This window comes from Phyllopteryx taeniolatus, chromosome 6 (genome assembly GCF_024500385.1).
Source record: "Phyllopteryx taeniolatus isolate TA_2022b chromosome 6, UOR_Ptae_1.2, whole genome shotgun sequence".
Taxonomy (NCBI): domain Eukaryota; kingdom Metazoa; phylum Chordata; class Actinopteri; order Syngnathiformes; family Syngnathidae; genus Phyllopteryx; species Phyllopteryx taeniolatus.
Genome location: NC_084507.1, coordinates 17,944,131 through 17,961,339, shown reverse-complemented (window position 1 = coordinate 17,961,339; position 17,209 = coordinate 17,944,131). Strand labels below are relative to the sequence as shown.

At 40.2% G+C, this 17,209-nt stretch overlaps 2 protein-coding genes and 1 long non-coding RNA gene across 5 annotated transcripts; 1 reads left to right on the top strand and 2 right to left on the bottom strand.

Moving 5' to 3' along the window:
- Position 1: 1 nt before the first annotated feature.
- necap1 (NECAP endocytosis associated 1) lies at positions 2-7,949 on the bottom strand. Its single transcript, XM_061777994.1, has 7 exons — positions 7,816-7,949; positions 6,588-6,688; positions 6,324-6,428; positions 4,956-5,037; positions 4,748-4,856; positions 3,749-3,896; positions 2-1,211 (listed from the first exon to the last, which is right to left on the bottom strand). Exons 1-7 carry the CDS (start codon positions 7,914-7,916, stop codon positions 1,105-1,107), a joined length of 753 nt encoding a protein of 250 aa, XP_061633978.1. The 5' UTR covers positions 7,917-7,949; the 3' UTR covers positions 2-1,104.
- LOC133480213 (uncharacterized) lies at positions 7,483-15,669 on the top strand. Of its 3 annotated transcripts, none has more exons than XR_009789221.1 (4): positions 7,483-7,622; positions 10,079-10,324; positions 11,326-11,444; positions 12,416-15,669. It is a non-coding gene; the product is annotated as an uncharacterized LOC133480213 (long non-coding RNA). The 3 variants fall into 3 exon arrangements; XR_009789222.1 differs by lacking the exon at positions 7,483-7,622 and adding an exon at positions 7,850-7,979; XR_009789220.1 differs by lacking the exon at positions 7,483-7,622 and adding an exon at positions 8,659-8,874.
- aicda (activation-induced cytidine deaminase) lies at positions 8,599-12,370 on the bottom strand. Its single transcript, XM_061777995.1, has 5 exons — positions 12,291-12,370; positions 11,355-11,520; positions 10,036-10,318; positions 8,805-8,920; positions 8,599-8,737 (listed from the first exon to the last, which is right to left on the bottom strand). The coding sequence occupies exons 1-5, from the start codon at positions 12,308-12,310 to the stop codon at positions 8,690-8,692; spliced, it is 633 nt and encodes a 210-aa protein (XP_061633979.1). The 5' UTR covers positions 12,311-12,370; the 3' UTR covers positions 8,599-8,689.
- Positions 15,670-17,209: the final 1,540 nt, after the last annotated feature.

The window sequence follows — 17,209 nt, the reverse complement described above, 5'->3', positions numbered from 1 at the left end:
GTTGTGTTGTTTCTGTCTTATATTTATCTTTGCATATTGACTTCCATACACAACAAAGCACATTAGACGGTAAAACATTTTGTTAGCGTTAATGTCTGCAAGTACCAATCGACATCCATTGGCATTGTGAATCAACATAATCCATCTGCTTGTACACAACAATAGCACAATAACCAAAAAACAAATAAGCCCACAATTCCTTTCACAAACAAAAGCTTGGTCCCAACAAGGCATCAATCCAAAACTAAAAACTTTACATCAAAAACCTGGAGTTCAAATCTGGTCGGTACCACACAACATGCTGCCTTTCAGGTTGTTAGATGACGACTAACTCCAAGAATGACAGGCTATGACTTCACTAAGAAGGACACAGGTCGTGACCGAGCTTAGCTTACATCCACAGCCACTAAATCATGAGCCTTTTAGGTCGGCCGGAACGCATCCAACTTGGCTGCCTCCTTCACAACTTGAACTGATTTACGACGGCTGCTTGTTTTAAAAAAAGCAGCTGCTCCATCATGTCTACACAACAAGTATTGCTGTCATGCTTCAAGAGTCCACTATAAGGGGCTATAGAGCAGCACCACTAGGGGAACCCACTCCAGTTGAACAAGGTTTCTTTCAAGTCGACGATTATGGTGGTAAACCTCATGTATAAGATTAGTAGAACAATCCCAGTGTTGAAATAATACGTACTGACAGGCAGACAGAGTGCATATAATAAGCCCTGGGAAGGGGCAAAAAAGAAGCTACAACACAGATGATGTACAGACAACTGGGGATATATATATACACTGAAAATAAATACTCTGTACATAAACTGCATTCATTGTTACATTTCCTTCATGATATTTCTATATAATGTTCACAGTTAAAAGGAGATGAATAACAAATAACATGGATGGGTGTAGTGTTAGGCTTGAGACTAACATTAGAACTTAAACTGATTAGTACAGTGCACAAGAAGTGGGGGGTAGGTGAGGGTTTACCCTGCTCAGCAGGGAGCAGTAGGGACCCCCTCAAAGGGGAACGCAACGATGCCAAAAGTGCTGCATAATATTACTGAGAGAAAGAAGAGGGAGAAGGAGCCGAGTGGCGCTCTGCTCACTTCGGGGAGTCAAAGTCTCCCCACAGGTCTGAGCTGGCCGTCATTGGTGGATTGGACAGAGCCACCGAGTTAGAGTTACTGGAGTCCAGATCCAGCAGGCAACCTGGAGAAGAAGACAAAACAATAACACCATCATGAGCTTAGGAAACAATACATTTTTAGAATATAAACATGCAGTAACAACAACGAGCCCTAAATTTCCATAGCCTTAAAGCTCAAAGAACATACTCAAAATGAAGTGTTAGTAGTGTGTCAACTATTTTTAGAACCGATTACTCTACTGATTATCACGTTGATTTATCGGATAAAAACTGATTTTGCATTAAATAACAAAATGTGCATATGATGCGGACACTATAATAGCTGTGACTTTGAGTGTGTGTGGCTTTAAAAGGCAGGACCTGGCCTGCTGAGTGACATGGGTGTCAGCGAATGAGAGTGTAGCATTGGCTGTTATGAGCTCAGTTTAGCAACTGGCTGTTAAGTGGTTAACAATGAGCCAGTCCCATTAAATGCCTGGAGCGTCAGTTGTGGCCGGCACCTCGTGTATGAATGTGTTTATTACATGTGTAATTTGTTACCATTTGTTTAATAAAGAGACTGAAAGTGCACCAGCGGCTGTGTCTATCCTTGACCACATGAGGACATGACATGATGTTCTAATTAACGGTGGTAATCTACAGTATATGAAATTAGCTAACATCGATATGTTACCTTGTGCTGGCAATCGTAAACGTGCTGTTGTGGTACGTTAGTTCTGCTTTGCAGTAGACATGTTGTTATCTTTGTTATCTCTTTTTTTAAGTGTGAAACAATCCCAAACTTTGGACGTTTTGTCTTTAACACCCTCTTTCTTCCTGGTTTGCCACCGTCACACCAATTTATTTCTACATGGGAGTCTGCAGTAACATTGGTCCATGTGGAAAAGTGACCACGGTGACGCTTTGACGTAGAGGTTTTGTTTTAACTTTTTTGGGGAATCACATGATTTAGTTATTTGATTTATTTATTCTAGTCGTTAAGCTTATCTTTATACTTGTATGACAGATAAGAATGTTAAAGTGTTACTTAAAATTGTACAGCTAACGAAGGTTTCATGATGTCGACAGTTAGATACTGGATTGGATGAATTCCGTTTCAATTATATTCTACTGAATACAAATGCTTGAAATCTAAACAAAATCGGAAGAAGTCGAAATATTTGTTTATATCACTAGTATAGAAATAATAGATTATTCAGCCGGGTGCGCAAAAGTTTTTTTTACTCGTACATTGGATTTTTAAAACGAACAGACGAGCCAGGCCATTAGTGGATAAGGTTTTAACAAATATATTTAAAAAACGCACACACATATATATACAAATCATTTATTTAAAAAATTAAAATAATTTAAAAATATTAAATTGTATAATTTATCATTAATTTTAATTTGATTATCAACATGGAATAAAATATTGTTTTGAAACATATGTAAAAAAAATGTGTGATTAATAATAATATTACACAACAAATTATTTAATGAAATACTTTCATTCATTTTCCATACCGCTTATCCTCATTAGGGTTGGGGGCGTGCTGGAGCCTATCCCAGCTATCTTTGGGTGAGAGGCGGGGTACACCAAGAACTGGTTGCCAGCCAATCGCAGGGCACATATAAACAAACAACCATTTGCACTCACATTCACAGCTACAGGCAATTTAGAGTCTACAGTGATCTACATTGTCTTTTTATATATATATATATATATATATATATATATATATATATATATATATATATATATATATATATATATATATAAAAAATGAATATATATATATATATATATATATATATATATACACACACACACACACACACACACACACATTTGGAAAAGATTCAAATTTCTTTTTATGCATGTGCCTGCTTCAAATCAATCTCCCCTAGCACGACCAATAAAGTTATTTCAATTTGAACTTTTTTGTTTCGATGGCCGCTCTGTCAGGTCTCGTTAATGCAAAGGAGCGTGGTGCTGAATCGGTTCCATATGGAAACTCCCTGAAGGTCATCTTAGTTGTCAATTGGCTCTATGAAAATAGAAATTAAACCAGGTGATTATAGAATTACCTTTGAATGTCAGGTAACAATCATCAAACATTCATCATAAATTCCAGTGTGTTAAACCTGGAGTGCATTTGCCCTAGTTTTTGAGCACACACAGCTCCACACTTTGGTTGTAAAGCTCCATTGGCAACAGCTTGACAACAGCCTGCTGAGGCCAAGGTAACGGACGACATTTCATGACTTCTTTCAACAAATAAATCACTTTCTTCTGACCTTCTCCATGAACTCAATTCACTTATGAGTCAGGTACAACACAGCAATGCAATAATGGCTAAGACTTGGGCTAAAATGTCCAAATAAGTTGAATATGAGCTGGTCTTGTACTCTCTCCACTAGTCGTGATGGAAGGAAAAAGAAAATAATAAAAGTGGCTTGTCAAGAGCAAGACACCTGGTGACCTCACCAGCACCTTTTCGTTTCTCCTGAGATCACAAAATACTCTTGACATGAAAGGAAAACAAAAATACAAGACACGGGCTAATTGGCCGCATGACCTCTAGCAGCGTTTTCACGGAGGCTTACAATTACCTACCTGTGTCATTTCCTCCCCCAGATGGCTGCGTGTTATGATTATTAGATCGGGACAATGGGGGCGGCGCTAGCCTGCCTCCAGGGGGAGGTGGAAGGAGTCCTAGACCACCGGAACTCTGTGGACGAGTCCTATCCTTTTTTTTGGATTGCTGTGGGGAAAAACATTTGGATGAGTGGTTTTGGACTGCGTGATTTGAAAGAACAAAATACAGTGGTACCTTGACTCACGAGTTTGTTTGAGTTTGTTCCGTGACCAAGACTATCTTGTACATCAAATCAAATTTCCACAATTAAAACAAACTGAAGTGCCATTAATCCATCACATAAACATCACCATTTTATTATAAAGTTGAATTAAAGCATATACTGTCGTGTTCATATCTTGGATGTGTGCCTTTATGATGGGCATGGCCTAGTGAGTGACGTCATGAGCTGGAGTCTGGTTGGCCGGTTGTAGTTCAGTGTGAACGTCTGGGTGTGAATTGTGGCTTATAGCAGCTCGTTGCAAGTGTAGTCATTTTGTATTTGTGTGATGGACTTGGTCAATAAATGAATGAAAGTGCGTCCTCCGTTTAGGACAGAGCTCTGTTCCTACGGCGGCGACATAACATGAATTTGTGAGTCATAATAACAGTAAATATTTGTATGAAAAACACTCCAAGGCCGCCCAGAACCAATTTACGCTACCTGGAACCATTTGGCCACTGTCCATGTTTACCGCACGGACTTTTGCAGACAGACGCACTGTTGGGACTGTAAAAAAACATTACCAAAAACGACAGAGGAGTGTCTGTAAGTGATTTTTAAGACACTATTAGATGTGTAATGTACATATCTACAGTGGCGCAAAATACGACGGAATATCTATAGGATAATTGATTCTAAAATTATTTGATAGTGACAGCTGTACTTGAAACATCATACGTTGGGACCGTCGTAAACTGAAGACCCCCTGTAATTTCAATTCCAATTCATGACATTGTCTCAACAACAAAGTTACCCCAATATTGAGTGTGATGGTTTGTCCCTCTTTGAAGCCCAAGTCAAGCTTAGGAGCGGAGTCCGGAGCCTGTGCCTGTTTGCTGAATTCATTTTCCTGTTTTACCCACCTTCAGAAACAGAAGAGGGACAACAAAGATAGAAGATAGTTTTTTAAAATGAATTGTTAATTACTAACTATGGTGATAGATGATTTAAAATTTGCATACTTGAAGTGGTCCTGCAGTGCAACATTGAAGTCGAAGGCATCACCTCTGTCTCCAAACCCGATTCCGATGAAGGCGCTGCGGCCTGTAATAGAAACATCAGACTACTTTACAGAAGGTTGGATCTATAAGTATCTGAGGCTGGATTTAACCCGCATGGTAAGTAACACACGTTGTGGGTTTTTTTGCTCTCAAGTGGCCTAATTTGTATATGCGTCATGGCAGCATAAATAGGAAAAAAACAACAACATATGGAATCGAATATTTTCAGATAAAAATCCAAATCAGATATGTATCACATATCTGCTAATGCGAGTGAAGCAGAGGAGCGCATATACCTTGTCAATTTGATGTTGGGCAATATGGCCTAAAACTCAGATGACTGTATAAATTGAATCTCTGCACGATAAAGGTATATAGCTTGATATAAATTGTCGTATATTATATCAAAAAAAAAAAGTGTAAAATACACCCGTCAGTGGGGTGAGGGCAGTATTGGTCTGGGTAGGACACTCGGCTAGGTGCGCCAGCACTCCGGGCTGCTTTCTGGCCCGCCATGCCTTTCCTCCGCTGATTTTGAATGAACTACATAGAGTACATTTGCACATCCTTTGGGGAGCTGGTTGGCCTGGGTGGGGGTGACGGTTGCAGGTCATAATTGCCCGGTGACTGTCTCGCCAATTTTAATGCACGACACTTCACCACACATGATCACGGTACAGGGACAATGGTTGCCAGTTGGAAACCTGGTAACCATAGTAATAGGGTGAGTGGTGGGTATTCGCATTCCTCTTGGCTTGACTCTTGGGGCCTGTGTGGCCCCCCCCTTTCGGTTGTCAGGCCATGGAGAGACGACGGCCCTTTAAGTTAACTCATTCACTGCCAGCCCTCCCAGTTAACATGGATATTTGACTTCTAAAGCCGTCAATGGCAGTGAATGCGTCAAACAAGGTCTCTAAACAATTAATCGATTACCTAAATTGTTGTCGATTAATTTGATAATCGATTAGTTGATTGTCGCACTTGTAGTCAAAATATGTTAAATTAGCAATGTGTCCTTCATTAAACAAGCAAAATAAATGCCAGTGGCTGGTGGAGGTATCCCCAAGGTTTCCCTCACTCAACTCAATGAAGGAGCGAGCGAGTCATCCCAGCCCAAGTAAACGCCATGTACTGTTTAATATTTGTATTATTCATGTGTTATTGCTTACTTCTGTGTCATCATTCCCCGGTGTGACTACACATTCTTGTTAAATGTGTTGGGTCAGTGCAAACACCGTCATATGGGATATGTGACACTAGAAATGTATGTGGAAATCGGATCTAGGTCTTAAATCAGATTTGGGCACTTAAGACCTGCACTGTACATACCGTTGTCATCCTGGATACGGAGCACAAAGTATCGGCTCGAGTCGCTCACTGTTTCCACTGCAATGCCAGGGTACTCATCTACTGGTGCCTGGGCAAACAGCTCCCCTGCAGATTGGTGCAAAAAGAAATGTCATTAGTATCTTCCCAGTAAATGTTGCGGTGGCATTCTGGAGCTGTCACACTAAAACCGCCTTGCAGCTATTAGCCACATGCTGCTTCACCAAGAAATTACCACAATACACATGAAACGGGCTTCTTTCTCACCAGATATTTTGTCCTCGAGTTTCACGTAGGCCACCTTTCCCCGAGCCACCACTCGCATGCGTCCCGACCAGTCGGGAGTGTCCAGCTTCCAATCAGCAGCCCTGGAACCGGACGCACAAGACAAAATGATTGCAGGTAACGTGAGGACAGCAATGGATGGATTTTTGTCGTCCGAGCTTGGGTGTGATTTTACTGGGTCTTCAGTAGGGACTTACCTAACTTAAACCACTGCTTAATACCACCAGTATTATGTCACAAAAATACAAACCATCAATAGTATACAAAAACACAATGTAACAACACACAAGTGTGCCACGCTCATCATTTGGAGCAGTTCAGAATCAATAGTTTTCTAATAACAAGACAAACACATTCAAATAAATAAACTACATCATACTCTCTAGTGATACTGATTACTAAATAGGGCTGAACTGAAACTACTTTTTTGAGACCGAGTACTATTACAAATACTTTAAATACTCGACGGATTCTAACAGCCCTCGACAAATTAGATTCATATTCAAATATTAGAATGTATTTTATAAAAGGAGGTCATACCTAGATTGTACGCATTTGTGACATCAATGGTAAAAAAAAAAAAAGCGTGACTCAAGCAAGCTGTGAGTGAGCGTGCATTAAATATTACATCATCTGCCTTACTCACTCTAGTCTGCATACGGTCACCGATTGACCAATGTTAAAATGTCCAGTAAGAAGCAACTGTCGTGGGTTGAAAAAACAAAACAAGATAATGTCAGCACTTTCAGACAATCGCTCCACTCGAGACGGCACAGATGTAGTGCAGTGCAATGTAACTTGCGCATCAATCCCTTCCAGTGTCCTTGAACAAGCGACGCTGTCCATCGAGGTGTGTAAATCCAAATGAGCGCCATTAGAGGAATTTATGTCTCATCAGGCGGTTCCAAAATAACAAATACGACAACAAGAATCATTTTTCGTCAGGCATGTCACTTAACGGTCTCGGATAAAGCGCAAGAACCAACGCTGTCCGTGTACAATCAGACTAACCTTAAGGTACAAACAAGCTTTTAATTGTGTATTTATAATTAGTGAGTGGATACAGACTTTAAAAAAATATTAAAAGAATGCTAACTAGCAGCATGAAGCTACATTGGGTCGGCTAGCAGGTCGCCGCGGTAACGGCTCGTCCACAGACAGCTCGCGGAAACCGTGCAGCGTGCGTGTCCCGGCCGCAGTCAGGCCTCACCTGATGGCCCGGTTGGATGCTCGCGGTGGTATTCGATACACGTTGACTTCTGGTTTGACGCAGAGGATCGACTCGTACTCGAACTGAGCCTCTGTCGCCATCTTGCCTTGATATTCCGTCGGTGTACACCGTAGCCGGTGTCGGTGGTGATGGTGGTGGTGTGGGTAAGCGAGTGGCTAAGTCGGTGCGGTTGAAGCGTGGCCGTAATATATCGAGTAGCCGTGCACTCTATTTTCGTTCTTTCTTCTGAGGTGATATTGTGTTTGATAACATGGGAAATATAGGATGTGGTAGACATTGTTTATCTTCTTGACTTAACTTTCGACACGCTCGTCGCCACTTGTGTACTTTTTTTTAGCTGAACGATTTTGTGTGTCACTTGTAAGACACACATTACGTTTTTTTTATTATTTTTTTAAATTATTTTTTGGTAAGTGCATTAAAATTGCAGCGTTTGGATTTTAAAGTATTTGGACCCTCTGCATTACATAACAATTGCCAGTAGAGCTGCATGGTTTCTTCTACTAGACAGTTTAATAACTGTTAAAATAAAAATGACGTCACGGAGTGAATGTCATGGGGTGACATTTTCTAATGGAAGGCACAGAACTTTGCTGAAAATCTTATATTAACACTGTGACGGTTGATGTTTATTATTCAGCATTAGCGATTACCCTCTTGCAGAGTAAGATGGACACATCATTCACTCATATACTCTATCACAACAAAAGGTAACATGGTAGATATTTTAAGTATGGCGATACTACATAGACACAACAAGCAAGCAAGCAATGTTCTTTCAAGCCTTGCTATAACCAAAGCATTTTTTTTCCCCTCAGTTCAGCAATTGTAGTGATGGGCCACTGTAGATGTTTCACAGTCCAAGAAGCTTGAAGGCATCCCTTAAATCTATATCATAAGGCTGAAAAAGAGCTTTTGTTAGAATTGAATCCATTTTAGTTAGTGCGGTTGTTAGTTTGCTGCTGTACCTGGAGGATACGATTGAGTTTCCTGGACAGCCTGACCGAATTCTGATGCAGGCCTTCCCAGGCCTTGAAGGTGCTTTTCTTGCGATCCACAAATGTCTGCCAGCAGTAGTAGTAGTCTATGCAGAACAGAACAACATGCAATCAATACGTTTGACCTCAAAGGTTCTAAGAAAATTATCAAAAGTCAGCAAATTCTGAGGTATACAGTGGAATCTCTAAAGTTAAACACTACTACAATTTGGAATTTAACCTTTTTTTTTTTTTTTAAATGTATTTATTTTTTATTTAATTTTTTATTTTTTTTTAAAGGAAAATATGTCACTGAAGTTCCCCAAAACTTTGCACTGCCACTGTGTGATTTGCCAGTATATCCCACAAGCCTCAAATGATTAATTTTGGGTGTGTGTGTTGCTATTCTTTGGCTTTTTTTTGGCAACACGAGAGAAAAAGATGGTGATGATATTCGCATATAAATCAAAGCATACTGAACCTCACAAGAGCTCCATTCAACAAACATAAAGAGCTTAACTGCATGTGTTTTGGTTTTCTTTGAGTTTTTTGTGGCTTATTCCAAAAAGAGTGTCCTCAACAAGGGTGGTTGAGAGAAGAATGTCAGGAGAGAAGAATGTACACCAGAAGCATTTAACTTCTTTTATGCTTTTGTGACAGTTAATAATGTTAAAAAAGGATGTGACTTCATAAATTGCCTGTACATTTAATTATGGTTTTATGATAGTGACGGTAGGCGGCACGGTGAGCGACTGGTTAGAGCGTCTGCCTCACAGTTCTGAGGACCGGGGTTCAATCCCCGGCCCCGCCTGTGTGGAGTTTGCATGTTCTCCCCGTGCCTGCGTGGGTTTTCTACGGGCACTACGGTTTCCTCCCACAACCCAAAAACATGCATGGTAGGTTAATTGACGACTCTAAATTGCCCGTAGGTGTGACTGTGAGAGCGAATGGTTGTTTGTTTGTATGTGCCCTGCGATTGGCTGGCAACCAGTTCAGGGTGTACCCCGCCTCCTGCCTGATGATAGCTGGGATAGGCTCCAGCACTCCCGTGACCCTAGTGAGGAGAAGCGGCTCTGAAAATGGATTGATGGATGGATGGATGGATGGATAGTGACGGTTTTATCCAATGGGAACATTGTTTCAAAATCAGTAAATCGGCATCCCAGAATGGATTGTGTTAAATCTGCTTCTGCTGCTACTAAATACAGTCCTTTCAAACTACCTTTGTAACTCATGACTGTGACTTGGACTCCTGTTTTCTGCAGCAGCCGTAGGCCCTCCCTCTCACGGCTATCCTCCATGTCACAGAAGTAGAGGCGGGCCACGAAGATCCTGAGTCGAAGGTTGGGCATCTGACTCAGGAACTGGGACAGAGTGACGGAGCAATTTGCGCAGGGAGACCAGGAGCAGAACCAAGTGATGGAGTAGCTGAGCCTCCTCTGGCCTGCCTCTCCACTACCCCAGACTCCAGGGCACAAGGCTCCCAGGTAGCGCAGAAACAGCAGCTACAGGTAAACAGAAGAATGGAAATATTATATTATATTACGTATTAGATAAGGAATAAAGTGGAAGTTGGACACCACAGAAGTGGTACAATTTTGAATACATTTTCTGAAAAAATATGCCCTAAATGTCAAATAAAATATGGACTTCAGCTTCGAAAGAAGCTAAACTTATTAAGCCACACAAATGTTGCTTTTTGTTTGGCTGTTTTGTTTATACAGAATGAAAATATAAACGCAACACTTTTGTTTTTGCTCCCATTTTTCATGAGCTGAACTCAAAAATCTAAGACTTTTTCTGTGTACACAAAAGTACAATTTCTTTCAAATATTGTTCACAAATCTTTCGAAATCAGTGAACTCACCCACTTCTCCTTTGCCGAGATAAATCTATCCACCTCACAGCTGTGGCAAATGAAGATGCTGATTAGACAGTATAATTACTGCACATGTGTGGCTTTGGCTGGCCAAAATAAAAGGCCACTCTAAAATTTGCAGTTTACTGTATTCGAGTTAGGAGCTGTCGCTTGGTTGGGTTTTTATTTATTTTTTTCGAGTGGATTGAAAAAAAAAAGGAGACCCACACTCACTGATCCACTTTGAGCCGCTTATTGAACAGCAAAAACAGTCAAACACACAAATACAAAATGAGAACACTTGCAAGGAGCATGGAGCGGACCTTTACACTGAACTAAATGCGTAGTAAACTAACCTGACTAACTCCAGCTCCTAATGTCACTCCCCAGGCCACGCCCCTTACCGGCACACATAAACACACAGATACTACAGTCTATGTGTGTGTGACCGTCGGCCTAATTACACTTGTATGACACTTAGAAATGTTAAATATTTCTTGAAATGTTTGAACTTGGAAGTAATTAATTCCATTGACATTTTCTCCTACCGGAAATTTTTTTCTGAAATTAGAATAACTTGTGACTATGGAGGTTCCACTGTACTGTGTGTGTAACTGAACTCTATTTATTCAGTATTTTTGTTTCTCTTGGCAGGCCCCCATCATTTATGCCTTGACACTCACCTCTACATGGCAGCCATTTCGATTGCGAAGGTGTCCAAAGTCAAAAGTCATGGAGTCTGGCCCCACTCGCCTCTTCACAACAAAGCACAGGTAGGTTTCATGGCGGCCCTTTGCCCAGCGCATGTTCTTGTAGTGGAAAATGAACTTTTTCTGAGGCAAAAGCACACTAATGCAAAGGGAGATGAGGTGTCAATTAACCTATCTATTCAATGGCCATAGTATATTAACAGATACTTACAGCATATGAATGTATTCATTTAACACTTTGTTTATTAATGTGGTTTGCAGTGGTGTAAAACTACACTGAATCATGCAGAGGGCTGTTTCTAATACTGAGAAAACTGTAAGCTCAATAGATATGATTAGGAATTTTTTCTCTGGACTAGACCTAGAAGTAATAGATCAGCAAAAAGTGCTATTCTACAAAATGTTTATTGTTGCACTCTATGCAGAATTTGTTTTTTCCCCCGCCCAAATAGTCACAAACAATTGGATGGTTAAATGATGTGCATTCATTATTAAAGCTATTCTGTCATTATTATTATTATTACTTTTGCACAAAATGTAAAACTTGTGGTTAACCAAAAAGCACGTAATGGACAGTAAGTAGGCAACTTCTGGTCTCGCTTTCCCCCGTTTCGTTGAAACCAGGTTGTCCATACTCATTAAGACTGAAACCATGACTGGTTAGAGATGCTACAGTTTCATAGTAAGTGTTTAACAGTGTGAAAATGAAGATTAACCCTCTGGGGATCATTATAGTAGACTAGATTGTGACTCATTTCCAACAAACAGGTTATATTCCTAACGGACAAAAATGCAATATTTAAGAGGATAATTTATTTTTTCCAAACGTTAACAGTAATAAACAATAACAATAGCAACAATAATAAAATCGATACACATGACGCATATAAATGCATTAGTTTTGCTCACCTGTCGAGTTTTGTAATCATTTTGAAAGGCACACTTTGTCAATCGTTGGGTGTGGGTATTAAATGAAGGTGAGTGAGAAAGAGTGAAAGTGTGTATGTGTGTGTGTTTGTGTGTGCATTTTGCAGGGGGGAACTGAGAACCTACATCTCATCATAAACATCCTGCATTCAACAGAAGCAGCTTCTGGTTGGACAGAAATATTTTTAAAGTTCGTTTTTAGGGGCGTGACACGATGAAGATGGTTTGTCTATTCAGTTGTTACGTTTATAAGAAAAATCATGGCCTCTCAACGGATCACACAGTGCCCATTGTACACTTAGATCTGCTCGGAATGTTTTTATGTATCGAAAGGAAAAGTTCATGATCAAAAGCAGTTTTCCCCAAAATTTATTAAGCCAAGGCAGATATTTTATATTCGAAAAATCTTACAGCACAACACCAAACAGAAATGTGGCAAAATGGACATGTTTTTGAATAATGATGCATACACAAGTCTATTGGCACCATGCTGCTTCCTATTTAATTGCTTCGCAACCAGCACCAAATATTGGCTTGCGCTGTGCCGCCATAGTTCCTGCATTGTCCTGCGGTGTTCTTCTGTCTCAAACTAAGCATGTCTTCATGAAAAAAAGAAAAGATATGGCATTCCCCAAGAAGTCAAACCCAACCCTTATATTGACTATGAGGTGTGTCTCAATAGCTTTGTCCATTTAGTGCATGTTCTCAGTTGGAACCAGAGCGGGATCCCTAAAGTGCCACACACTTTTTTAACAGTCCCACATGCTACCACAATTTGGTTAAACCCATAAGCATGCCCAGACCTCAGAGGACTGGCACATACTACCTCACCCTGCCATCTGGATTTTCCCAAACTGACAACTCTGGCCCGGCACGTCGGCGAGACACGAGACATGGACGCCCTGGCCGCAGCCTCGGAGGCACGGTTGCTCCACGCCAAATCAGGGTGTGTTCTAGTCGGCGCTCGTCTTTTCTCTCTGCTCTGTCTGTTTTAGCTCGAGCCCAGCCCGCTACTCCCCTCACCCTCTCGTGCACTCTGCGGTTTGGGGAATTCACCCTTTCCCAGGGAGGTTTTTTTTTTTTCGGAGCTCAATTGTGTGTGATGTTCGCCTTTTGCACAGACATGCCATTCACATACACGATGTGCCATACATCATCTGGAAGAAATTTATCTAACTGATCCTATTATTGTGTGGCGGCCTAATTTTAGTCTGATACATGTGTGTGGGCCTCACTTCATACTGGATTACTAGACAGTGCACTAATTTCTCTGCTTATTTGATCTCTGGCGCATGTGTACTTTCTGCTTCCAAATTGTATGTAACCACTTCCCATGTTGACCACACGCGACCGAGGTCATTTCATGTAGCACATGATCAACCAAATGCACTTCCGGGCCATATCTTGTGTGCAGAGGTGGCAAGAAATGAAGTACAAATACTTTGTTACTGTACCCAAGTATATATTTTTAGGTATCCGTAATTTTCTGATGACTTTTTACTTTTAGTCCCTACATTTGAAAACACATATCTGTATATCTGTACTTTTTATTCTTTACATTGTTAAAATTGGCTTGTTGCCACCTCTACTTGGATCCTAAAGAAATTCTGGATCTGGAGGAAACTAATACCTACTTTTCACTATTAAGTTTTATACACACTCCTTTTGATTTTCCAGGTTAACGTGTACAACTCAATTGAAAAACATTGTGAATCTTTGGGAGGGGTAGTAAAAAAACAACTTAAATAATGTTGTTGTACAAGTGTGGACACCCTCTTATAACTAGGGATGTAGATATGTTCAGAATTAACCAATCACCTTCAAATTCATGTTAAATGGTGGTTGCCCCAGATTAACCCCAATTAAATGTTTGCTGTTCTAGTAGGCTTTCCAGCAGAAGACTAGTGCTAACACTGACTGTAATTTTGAACTGTTCATAATTCCCTCTCCTTTGTCTAAGGCCCCAGTTCCAGATGAATAAAAAACAGGCCCAAAAGCATGATGCTGCCACCTCTGTGCTTCACTGTAGGTACAGTATAGTGTTCTTTTGGTAATGAGCTCATGTTGTGTTTGTGCCAAACAAATCTTTTGGAATTGTGGACAAAACACATGCCCTTTGTTTCACTGAACCATAACAAAATCCCCCAAACGCATGTAGGAAAATGTATCAATGCCTACTAGATCATCCAAAAAATTATTTGTGGGTAATCAGAGGCACTTTAAATGGTGACAGGTGTGTGATGATGCCCATTTAACATGAACTTGAATCTGATTAGTTAATTCTGAAGACAGTCATTTCCCACTTATGAGGGTGTGCACACTTGTGCAACCACATTATTTCAGTAGTTTTTTTGTACTTCCCCTTCTCAAAAAGACAACAAACAAACCAAAAAAAAAATCAGGTTATAGGTCAGGTTAATGGTGAAAAATGTTTTGAAATCATTTATCTGGGTCTCATTTTTTGATAACAAAAAACCTGGAATTTGAACAGGGGTGTGTAGACGTTTTATATTCAATGTAAGTTAATAAAACAGGGAAACTATTTTGTTTGCAGTGAAGTTTGTTTTTTGTTGTACCAAGTCATCAAAATGGGTATTGTGCATAATTGTCAGTAAAAAAAAGTGTATTTTTGTTTGTTTGTACTTTTTTACTTTCATTTTGTACTTTTTTTGTTTTGTTTTACTTTAGTTTAATCACTTATACTTTTACCATTTTTATTTTTTTACACAAGCATCTTTACTTCTCGTGTGAGTACTGCCACCTCTCCTTGTGTGTAAATGGATGCAGAACAATCGCACAGCCAGACATGGCAGTGCATTTAACCCCTCTCATCGGGGGCCAGAGCCCAAGTGTAGGAAATGCAGAGTCACTCTTTCCGAATCGGTCCACGCCCGGCGCATGCTCGCACCCAGCCATACCGTGCAGACGCACATGACCACAGTCACAAACACACTTTCTTTCCAGTGTGTGAACTCACATCTGTTTCCTGACAACAATAATAGCCCAAGATCGGGTGGGCATGGAGGCCCTGCTAACAGGTGTCTATTCTTTGGCAGTCATGCAGAAAGAAGAAAAGAATCTGATGATGGTCGAGAAAGTAAAAACACAGCTTTGACACGCCGAAAAACTCTGACCGAGCATTTACTAACAACAGTGCTGTGTTACTAGGTGTTGAAGCTTTTTCATCAAAGATAATTAAAGGACAGTGGCTTCCAAGTGCAGCTCGCATTATGAATTTTGCAGGGTGTGTGTGTTAGTGTGTGTACTCACATCAAGTGAGATTATGAGGGGTTGTCAGATTATAGTTCAGCATTACCTCTCATACACACTCCTGAAACACTCTCTCACACACACACACACACACACACACGCACACACACACACACAACCTAGTGAAACGTGCTTAGGCCTACATATAACCTGATACGTTCGCAGATTATACTGAAATACACTCAGATAATATACTGAAATACACGTTTCAGTAGTGTGTGTGAGAGCATTTCACTCGAGCGTGAGAGCCTTTCACCAATGTGTATGAGTGTTACACTTGTGTATGCAAAAGCATTTCACTTGTGTACGTGAGCAAAATTTTTGGTTGTTGTGTGTTTGAGCATTTTGCTAGTGTATGTAAATGGGAAAAAATCTGTTGTGTCGATGAAAGCATTTCAGGAGTGTGTATGAGAGCATGACAGTAGTGTAAGTAAAGGCATTTCAATTGTGTACGTGAGTGGAAAACAATATGTTGTATGAGAGCATGTCAGTAATGTGTGTCACTGTTTCTCCAGTGTATCTGAGTGGAAAAAAATGTAAGTTGTGCATATGACAGCGTGTTTGGCTTGTGAATGTAAGCAACAACAAAAAATATTAAGTATGAGAGCGTTTCAGCATTGTGTGAGAGCTTTCTGTAGTGTGTGTAAAAGCATTTCATTTGTGTATGTGAGCAAAAAAATGTCAGTAGTGTGTGTCTTTTTTTGTATGTTACCGACAAAAATATTTTGATGTGTGTATGAGAGTGTTTCAGTAATGTGTACGAGTGGCTCACTATTAAATGTGATTTTTAAAAACTTCAGTTGCGTATAAGATCATTTTCAATATGTGAAAGCATTTCCCTTAATGAGAAAAAAATCTGTTGTATGAGAACATTTCAGTAGTGTGTGACAGCTTTCAGTAGTGTATGTAAAAGCATTTCACTCGTGTATGAGTGAAAAACAGTCAGTTGCATTTATGAGAGCATTTCACTTTACATAGGGAAGAACGTTTCACTTTTGTATTTGAGCGACAACAAATTCAGTTGTGCGTATGAGAGCATTTCTCTAGTGTATGTCAGCCAAAAGAAAAATTCAATTTATGAGAGCGTTTCAGTAGTATGTATGAGAGGTAATCCTGTCTCCCCTCACATTAGCATTGTACAAACATCCTGTCTGTGCTGCGGTCTGGAAGCTGCGGCAGATTGATGCAACACTCACTGACACCATCTGAGGTTAGTCTAGTCGTGCGGTATTTTGGCAACGTGTGCGAGTGGACGCTTGTGTCCAACGCTGGTCGGTTTGTTTATCCATCTGTCAGAGCACCACTTGATTTAGGAGGATAGCCCAGGGCTGAGGAGGGAAATCCTAAAATTGTAGGGCAGGGCTACAAGTATCATCAACTGTACTCTTAGTTTGTAAAGAAATAACCATAGTGATAACCGCAATTTACAAATTAAAATTAATTCGTGAGACTATTCACATTTTTGAGATTGTAGATCTAGGTGTAGCTATTGTTGTGGCCAGTGTGCAGTATATTGTCAGTTTTGCCCACCTTGCTTTAAAGTATTTAAACCTAACAAAATAAAGTTAAACAAGAAAAAAAAAAATTGAGGAAGGGTTTTAGTAGCTCAAAGTGTTGCTATGCAGGTGAGC